The 10658-nt window shown below is 33.5% G+C and overlaps 1 protein-coding gene across 1 annotated transcript; it reads left to right on the top strand.

Annotated features, from left to right (window-relative positions):
• Positions 1-3258: 3258 nt before the first annotated feature.
• LOC149539052 (universal stress protein A-like protein) lies at positions 3259-4390 on the top strand. The gene is made up of 3 exons (XM_089799063.1): positions 3259-3493; positions 3702-3924; positions 4029-4390. Exons 1-3 carry the CDS (start codon positions 3307-3309, stop codon positions 4108-4110), a joined length of 492 nt encoding a protein of 163 aa, XP_089655189.1. The 5' UTR covers positions 3259-3306; the 3' UTR covers positions 4111-4390.
• The last annotated feature ends 6268 nt before the right edge of the window (positions 4391-10658 follow it).

Here is a 10658-nt window from a genome sequence, read left to right as displayed (position 1 = left end):
GAAGTTTGAAAAGTGGATATGGATGTTGTATAAAGGTTACGTATGTCAATTTATGGGGACACACATGTGTATGCAAAAATTGGTGGCATATGAAGCAATGCAATCTCTATTTTTGCTGAAACTATTTTATTTTTTGTACTATATGAGTAAGGCGTGATTGGGTAAGGATCAACTCTTTCATGGTTGGGTTGCAGATTTAGTTGTTCATCAAATGTAATTCGTCTAACACAAATTGGTGAAGAATTGAAGGAGATACACATTGTTTTGTTCAAACTGGTCTAGAATCCCTCAATACCTAGGGCTTTGATGAAGATATGCACCTAACTTGAAATTCAATTATAGGATTCTCATGGACCTTTTTGAAATGAAAGTAAGAGAATGACACTTTAAGATTGCAAAAGGACAAAAAAAGAGGAGTTAGTTTACCAATTTTCGCCACCAAGACCTAGCCAAGCATTTTCTATGTGCTTGGTCACAATTTAATACAAATAGGTGGACAACACAAGTTTGGGAGTGACAACACTTAATTTGATGTTGCATTTTGTTCCCTCGGGTGTAACTAGATTTGTACAAACCATTTGGGATGATTTTGTGAATGCACAGGTGAACTTGTTTTGTAAATTAGACTTATTAGGCCTATTAATTCTCCAATCACAACGAGTGTTTAGGGATATAAAAGGAGAGCTGGGATATGAATTTCCTATGGCGAATGTAACCTCCAAATGGGTATTTGAAACAACTAGATTTTTTTGGTAGGTATTTTGGGATTCTTTAAAGTTATCGCTAAAAAAAGGGTTCTTAGGGCTACTAGAATTCTCGGTCCATTAGGCCTATAATGACAATTTTGATTGTACAATATAGTAGTTGGGATGGTCTCAAACTTTCTTTTTTTTAATACATAGAACCCTAGGAAACTCCCTAAAGTAAAGTGTGAATGATATGTGCACAAGCCATATTTAAGGAAGAGATCTTAAAAGGTCTTTTGACATAGAGATTGGGTCACACTAGCATAGTGTGATCAGGGAATGTAGGTTTCATTTTGTTTAGTAGAAAGGAGTTGAAGAAAATTAAAGAAGGGTCTTTGTGCTAGAAGATAAAATAAGTTATGATTGGGCTCATAGACAACATTACCATACTACCAATATGCATCAGACCCTTTATTTGCTTACACTCTACTTATCGACACGATACATAGTGGGTGCAAATCCCACATGGTAAGTAGTTGTATCTAACTCTATTGTGTGGGTGGTGTTGTCATAGCGGCTATATCTATGATGAAATCCACTTCTAACACTAGTATGAATTTTTGGTGCGATGGAAAAAACCAAAAATTGGTAACTACAAACTATAAATTTAATGTTGTTTCTGCAAACAAATTTCCAATAGAAATATTTAGTACTCTTTACAAACTATCTTACATTTAACTTAAGAAATTAAAATTATTTTTAAAAAACTTAATTATTTTCTTAAGGTTCTATTAAAATTGATTGATTGTGGGACATATTGATTCCATTATGTTAAAAAAAGCTACATATTTATTTCCCTTTTAGATTAAATGTATTGTCAACACATCTAATTTTTTTCCTTAAATTAATCACTATAGACTATCAATTTAATGTTGTTTGTGCAAATCTTCTTTTTCCATTTCAAATGGTGAACATATTATTTTGTTCAAGTGACATAGACAATACTTGTCGAGGCAAATTCTAGAAATATGGGGATAGGGTTATCTTCTATGACACTGGCAAAAGAGTACAAGCCCTTACTCATAATGACCTCCTACATTAGTCTTGAATGGATAAAAATAAAACATACAGTTACAAAATGATTCAAATAGTGGTAGTTACAAAATTATCCAAAGGATTGCACTTACAAAGTTGTTTAAATAGTGGTCTTCGTTGACTAGTTATATTCCTATTATTATTTTACTCGCACAAGCCCAATAAACTTTAGGAACCTCATAAATTCTAGTATAGGGAAGATTTTTAAAGAATTATAGAGCATCAACTACCCCAGAGGCATGTCAATTATGTTTCCATTTCTACCTCATCATCAATGCCCTGCTCTCAATGCCTATGGAGATTATGGTCGAAAATAGTAGTGTTAGCAACACTATTGACATTTACACCATCAAAGGTTTCATATACCTAGATAGTCAAAACATTACTCTTGTTCACCATTCACACCATCAAATGTTCCCAATATCCAAATAGTCAAATCATTACTATGTTCACCAAAGCAAGGTTTTCAAAACTCATTCAATTTGTATGTACATGACATCTAGATCTTTTTTTCCAGTTTTAGCTACCTATTTTATCTCTATTTCCTAATATTTGATAACGTTTAGAATTATTGATATGTGAATAGGTAGGTATATATTTTTAATATTTAGAAATATTGATTTATGAATTGGCAACTCTTCTTTTTAGCAACGATGAGAAGCATGTAACAAGCAAGAGAAATACATCTATTATGGGAGTTAATGACAACATCTATCATGGGAGTTAATGACAACGTCATGATTTTTTCCACGCAAAACACAAGAACATAAGGGATCATGCCATAGTGGACAAGCATATGACAAATCCTATAATGTTTCATATGTTTTCACATTTTACATGTATAATGTTGTCTTGAATTCTTGTACTTGTAATTAATAAATTGTTTTGTACCAATCATAATTAACTATTTTTTCGAGAATATCATATTTCTATTAATATAAAATTATATATATATATTCAAATTCTTGTCCAAGAACAAATGATCATTCAATTTTATAATAATTTATAATACTTCATTCTCTACAATAATACATGTCAAATAAAGAGATATCTTCCAAAAGTACTTTTGATTTTTTAAAGATATATACTAATTTTAAAAAGGGGATGATGGTCAAATGAAGTGTCAGATAATTTTGTTAACCTATAGATTGTCCGAGAATGGATGAATCATTCATTGTCACAATAATTTATACGTCGACAATAATACATCCCAGCTGGACTTGGATATTTCTTCTTTCTTCACGAACATACCATATTGGAGTTAATATTAAATCAATAATTGAAAGCAACAACCTGAACCGGCCAAAACAAGTGGCCACAGTATGGTATCATTGCTACTGCGCTCGAGGCACCCAGTTTTGTAGGGCAGTATGCATTGAATCTTAAAAGAAGGTTAAAAATTGGGTATGTGATTATAATAAGAAGACCAATAAAAAATCTCGTTATAAATACAAATCTCCTCACTTCTCATATTCTTAACAGAGTTTAGGAAACAAAACCATAGATTGCTCATGCTTTGAAATCTATGGCCGCCCAAAAACAGCAAGAAAATATGGTGAAATTTGTGGTTGCTGTAGATGAGAGCCAAGAGAGTATGCGTGCCTGTGAATGGGCTTGCAAACATCTTTTGGCCGCTCATACAAATGTTGGCCAGTCTTATAATCTCACAATTCTTCATGTTCAATCCCCTGTTTGTGTTTCATCTGGCCCTGGTAAATCATCAGCCCTTTTTATTCGTTCCTAATTTCATGGTTTTTGCCATTCATGTTGAATGACTCTGATCTTTTTATGTTGGAATGCGTTCATGTTTAATCCATTGATTTGATGTTCTGATGTTTATGTTCAATCTATTAATTTGATCTTCTGATGTTTATGTTTATTCCATTGATTTGATCTTCTTATGTTTATGGTTTTCTACAGCCTACATTTTGAGCAGTGAAGTGTTTCATCTTCTGGAATATGATGAACTGAGAACCACACAAGAGACATTAAAGAGAGCTCTGGATATCTGCCATTATTATGATGTGAAGGCAGAAACACATGTTGTAATTGGGGAAGTGAAGAAGAAGATCTGTGATGTTGCCCAAAAGTTGGGGGCAGATTTTCTTGTAATGGGCAGCCATGGCCGTGGTCCTTTTCTCCGGTAAACACTTTGTGTTTTATCTGTCTGGATCTATGTTTTTTTATTGAACATTTGTCTACCCATTTGAGATTTATATTGATCTATGCATGTTTGATCTTGTGCAGAGCAATCATGGGAAGTGTGAGTGATTATTGCTCACGCAATGCTTTCTGCCCTGTTGTTGTTGTTAACAAGAAGGTTTTGTAAGGATGGAAATGAAAAATATGCCCATGTTGAATTCTCCTGGACTATGTAGGAGATGTATATAATCAGGAGTTTTAAGAAACAAAGCAGGAGGCCATGAAAAGTCTTTTCAACTGGGAAACATGGGAACATCACATCACTTTCTTTTCTCTTAATCAGGCTTCAAGTTTTGCTGCATAGTTTGAAGGACCAGATAAATGAAAGTGAATTTTCACTTTATCTTGTTGGGCATGGACCCCTTTGAATCTTCCAACTATAACAAAAAATGCATGCCAATTGGATCTCTTTTGCATTCAAATCATTTGAATCTTTGATTTCTTATATTCATAAGATAATAGGGAATTGAAAATGGGCAGCTCTGCTCTGGTCTGGTGCAGCAGAATTTAACATTTAGTCAGCTCATGCAAGTTTTATCTAAACTGGAACGGAAAATGATCTACAAGCCTCCAGTCACTCATATTGGACTGGAAAAGACAAGTCTTCTATCATTTTTGATGAATAACCCTTTTCTATTAAAATAAGCCTTCTATCATTTAAGTGAAAGATGTTTAAAAATTCAGTCAACAGGTCATAAGCCTCCAATACAATCATAACAGAAACGATCCGCAAAGATTTTTGAAGGACAAAGAGTCTCTTAAAGTAGAGAAACAATTAAAATCATTCCATTAAGATGGCTGTGGAGAGAGAAATAATATTCCATAGCCTCGTGTGAAAAACCTTCAAATCTGCCATGAAGTATATAGAGTGCTACAAAATTTTACGACAGTTGACACTATTACAGAGCATGCTGTTTATTACCGAGGAAGGTGCAAGATCATCTTTGCCAATTAACTTTCGAACATAAGGGGGGCTGCACAAACAATATCTTGTCTCGCCTGACATTTTAAACCAACATTTACCTATAAAGACAACAAAAACACTCAGAATCATTTACCGGAAATCGTTGAGCTGCAATGCATTAAATGCCTTTAATAAGTCCTACGTGAGCTTTATGACAGCAGTCTGGAAGGTGATCTCACTATCCAAAGTGTTATGACCAGTGCTAACAGCCGACATTTCCTTTCGAGATTCGTGACATGGATTAACTTCCTCATGTGTTCTATAAGTCATGTGGTTGTATCACACATTAACAGGTCAATCTTTCGAAGTAGCAGCAAACACGATGACTTTCAAATTTCTAACAATTGGTATCAGAGCTTGGTCATTAACCTCCTCCTGTGTTCTATAAGTCGTGTGGTTGTATCACACATTAACAGGTCGATCTTTTGATGTAGTGACAAACATAATGGCTTTCAAGTTTCTAACAATGATTACCTTGCCTAAGGGCCCGTTTGGTGAGCGGAATAGGAATACGTATTTTGGAATACATATTCTGGAATACGTATTCTGAAATAGAACATATTCCTGTTCTCCATTTGGTTCAGCCAATATTTGATGGGAATTCACAGACCCGAAAATTTATGTTTTCTAAAATTAAAAAAAATGGAATAGGAATACGTATTCCAATACCACCTATTTTGGTGGAATTGCAAAACCCCATTTTTGGGCCAAAAATGGAATACATATTCCATTTTTGCTTCGTATTCCAATCCCGTTTTGGTGCATCCAAACAAGGAATTCACAATTTTTGGAATATGTATTCCTATTCCGCTCACCAAACGGGCCCTAAAGGAATAAATTAGAGGAGGTAGGAAGACATGATTGAAGGACTATCCAGCAAATGTTTATGTTAGAACTATTAGTCCATGCCTTTATGGCTAGGACTAATGTTTTCATCCCTTATTTCGAATTGTTGACCTTGAAAATTGTGCATCCTTCATTTATACCATGGTCATTATAAATTGGTCCACCAAACAAAATTTTGTTTTGGTAATTTATAATTTGTGATTTGATTGGATATCCCTCATTTTTTTGCAATAGTCTTTTCTATTTTCTATCTCAAACATTCCAAGAAAATAGGCCTACAAACATCAAAGTGTTTCTAAGGATAACATGGTGTCATTTATGCAAGGATTAATGTGGCATCCTCCATGGAAGCCTAGTCCATTTGTGTATTGGTGTATAAAACCATTGCATCATTCCCTTTCAAATCACTCTTGTCATTTTTTATCTTCCATAATTGATATTTGAGTAAATCTCTTGTGGTTTATTTTCTAATCACACCTACTTGTAGGTTTGATATGCATAATAGGGCAAAGAAATATGGAGAATTTAGTCATCTTAGCTTGCAATTTGGGCATGCACTTAAATTTCTAGATTATTCTCCTCTTGTTTGTTTATATTTCAATATGGGTATGTATCTGATTGGTTGCATCTTCTATGTATTAAATGTTAGCATCTACACCCAATATGTTATCCATTCAATTTGAGTACCTATACTATCATATTGTATATGTGGTCTTTAATAGAGTAGCCTCGTAGCTTGGGAAGCAGTAGCGCAATGAGAAGAAATGTAGGTATTATCACATCTCTAGCTACCTATTTGGCTAGGCAGGCGGTTAAGGTCAGTAAGAAAGGCCTACAACAAATTTCTCATTGGGAGGAAGGAAGGGACTTGCCTCTCTTGCTAGTGTTATTGGTGGGGAGAGGCTTGCTATGCTACATGCATGTAGGTTTGGTGTATTTGTGTTTTCTTATATTAAAACATTCTTTTTAACAATTCTCACTCAAGCATCACTTTGCATCTCATTCATTCACAACAATCTACTAAATACAAGGGTTTTATAAATTTTTAGGGTCATTTGCAACATAATTGGCATGACCTACCTTATGCGACTCCCATTTTGTAAGAAGTTTTCAACACACTTTGACTCAATCAATTGGGTTGATGGACCTCAACTACAAATTATATGCTAGTGGTCTGTATGAGCTAGACTTTGAAGTCAAAATATTGTTGCACTTAGACTTTAGTCGAAGTTTAGTTAGACTATATGGTTATGTGCTTTGGTCTTCATGTATTTTTTTTAATTTTAGACCTTTTTTAGTCGATCTGTTGAGCGATTATGTGGCAATGGTCTTCTTCATCATATGTTTGATCTTATTCATGACAAAGTTATTGACACTAATGCATCCCAAATTTGATGTCAAATAATGCATGAGTTGATATGATTACATGACGAGGATGATATTATATTGTTAAAATTGTATGAAGATGTTTTAGACTTTGGTCAATTATGTCAACCTCATGATTTTGATGATGGATATTGTATTGATGATATGTTATGCTTTTATACATAATGTGTACCTTACATGATTTCAAGTACATATATGTTGGTTATGATGAAAATTTAGTGTAATGTAATATGATTTCATTGATTATGATTACTAATGGATACAAATCTATTTTATAGTTTTCAGTGTGACTAAGTGGTTGCAGGTTGAAAGTGAGAATGTGGTTGAGGTAGAGGAGGCTAGCTCCTTGGTAGTGGTGGGTACGATAGTCTAGCCTACACACACCACTTAGATGCATCTCATGATATAACTAGAGGAATTCTATCTCTTACCTTAATCTTGTGTTCTTATATGAATCAGTGTAATGTAGTTGAGGTATATAAACGATTTCTAAAATTTAAGTTTCAATCTTTTCTAGCTTGTTCTATGGAAGATTAAAAACATGAGTTGATCCTACCTTAAATCTTATGTGGTATATGTGTTTAATGGTGTCCTTTCTTGATGATAGAAAAATAAACAAACAAACAATTTATTCTTTGAATACTTATCATATTGAATATCAGTTAATGTTTAATTAAACCATACTCCACTAGAATTAAAGAAAAAATATTATTATTATTTTGGTTAACCATATACCTTTCCAAAATAAAATAAAAGAAGGGACATCAAACAAGAATCAGTTGAAGAGTGCAAGTGGCTTTCAAATAGGAGAAACTTTCACCATATGGGTCGGGAAGAAGAGAGTTGGGGAATACACAAAAAGAAAAGGAAATCTAGGTTACTTTAATCAACAAGAGAGTACGTATATATAATAAAGGTGGTAAGTGGAGAAATGACAGAGTACATGAAACAAGCTCCTTCCAAGGGGCAATCATTCTGGATCAAGAGGAATATCTTTCTTGTAGATAGTAGTTTTCCACAATCCATTAGAATTCTTAGCTATGTTTTCTGGGTAGATTGTGTTACAATTTTTGCAAAAATTGTAACACAATCTACCCAGAAAACACAGCTAAGAATATCTTTCTTACCAATAAATAAAAAGGATTTGTCTTCTTCTTGAAATCAATTAGCTCTTCCAATATGTTTTTATTTATTTAAATAATAAAAAACATATATGGAGGAGAGGTTGTAATTTTGTTGATGTTGTTGATAAAGGTCTATGTACTCCAAATTCTTGTTTTGAATCGAACCAGTTACGCTCTAGTGAGTGGATAAGGGTCTATGTACTCCAAATTCGCTCAACGGAAGATCTCACAACCTAGAGAGAACACTGACAAAATAAAAAATAAAAATTACAAGATAAATTCAAGAGTGTTAAATGTTAAATTCTAATTTGCAAGTGGTCAAGAAAAAAAACTTAAAAACTTACTCCTAATAGGATCTTAATTGCAAAATATTAGAGGTACATATAATCTTGTCCATGAAGGTACCACCATGTAATAACATCATCTTTGCCTTGGTCATTAATAACAATAGGGTATGCATCTTTTCATGAGATAAATAATGCAAATTCTTTCCTAGTGTTTTTCCCACACCTCTAGATTATTGAGAAATGGAAATAGTTGACGACAAGGAGTTGTACAATCACCCACTGAACAAGTGAAGCAAACTATATTACCTTGCAATAAAAAATTCTAGGTTCCTTTTGTTTAATTGTACAATGGAAGCACTCAATAAGATGTGAAGTAAATAAGACTTCCACTTTCTAAACATTCAAATACAAAAGAAAGATGAGCTTCCAAGCATAACTCTCAATATCACCCAAGTTAGATTAGAAAAATCCAAGTAAGATGAAGGGGTGCCAATGCTAAACCCAAATTATATCAAGGAAGTACATAGACAAGTCCTCTTTTATGCAATGTAAATTTATTAAGGGTATGCAATGCAAATGTGAAATGGAACTAATCAATTTAATGACAAGTGTAAGATAGATCTAGGTTCTAAATATATACATCCGTCCAATTAGAATACGTCTATGCTAAAAGGTGAAATAAATGATAAAGTACTAACTTTGAAATAAGCAAGGGAATAAACTTCTCTCTAAAAATCATGGATCTAAATCTATGATTGAACTTCTCATTGCAGATATGTGATCATAACAAATTATCTATAAAGTGTTATTTTTCTCAAACCTCCAAGAACAAGTCGACTTGATGGTAAAGTGTTCAAATACTTTATGGGAAGATGGAAATATTCCTAGGACACAATAGCAGAGTTGACATAACTTCTTTGGAAAGGTCTTGACAAGTAGTTTTTGGATCCACAACCACAATTTGTATATCCTAATCCTGCACATAGTAAAACTTGGTTTTGGTTTTGGTTTTGGTTTGATGAGGGTTTGCCAAGTGGTCAAGCCCTAGATTAAGGAATCAACCTTAAATTTGAGATGTAAAATATAGATAAAGGAAATGCTAGCATATAGTACGATTGGACATGTCAATGAGAAATACAATTACATTTGTAGATGAAATTAATTTTGATATGTGATCAATTATATAAATATAACATCCTTGACTCAAATAAACCAAAAGAAAACCATATAATCAAAACGTCATCAATAGGAATGTATATGACATGCCTTTATGAATAATTCAAGAACATGAATGCTTTGGATGATAGATCTCCTCCTTAGAAGCCAAACTCCACTACCACCTTGAAGGAAGAAGTTTGATAAAAGAAGGAAGTGTTTGATCTTGATGAATGCTTGGAAATGCTTTTTCAAAGTCTCATGAATACATATATGATTTCTCTTTATTTTTTGTAGGATGATGATATATGAAAATGAAGAGCCCAAGCCTCCTTATATACAAGTTTTTGGGATTGAAGAATAAAGTAGGCTAACCTAGGGGAAATATTAAGTCATTTAGAGACCCAAGACACTTAGTGCCCTAGGATTCAAATTCCTTGGGGAAGAGATCAACCTATTTTGATTAATTCCACAAAAGGTTGACCTAGGTTGACCTATTACCAAGGATGTCCAAAAATAGAGGTCTACGACGTCTCATAGGAAGTGTAGAACATTTGAGAAATAATAGAATTTCTAGAAGATATGACGAAAAAAGTGATCAAAGACCACCTAAAGGGCCATGCCAGAAAATGAGATATGTCCTAGAAATTTGAGAAATATGGTGAGGAAGAAAAGAGACCAAAACCACACTAAGGAGGGCTAAGAGGTCTTAAAATTAAGTGCTTTCATTTCAAGACAATACATTTAGCCCCCACTTTAGCGGGAATATGAGGCAAGTTATTCTCTCGGTAAAGGAAGAAGAAGAGAAAGATAATGTCACAATGAGATAGAACATCGTCAAGATTAAGGACATAAGCCTCCAAACCTAGGATCCTAACATCATTCTCATGCACAAGAGAACAAAAATAAGGAA

This window comes from Cupressus sempervirens, chromosome 9, assembly GCF_028749045.1.
Source record: "Cupressus sempervirens isolate cs-2001-9-10 chromosome 9, ASM2874904v1, whole genome shotgun sequence".
Taxonomy (NCBI): Eukaryota; Viridiplantae; Streptophyta; class Pinopsida; order Cupressales; family Cupressaceae; genus Cupressus; species Cupressus sempervirens.
The sequence above is the reverse complement of the archived record's forward strand: the minus strand, read 5'-3'. Positions and strand labels throughout refer to the sequence as shown.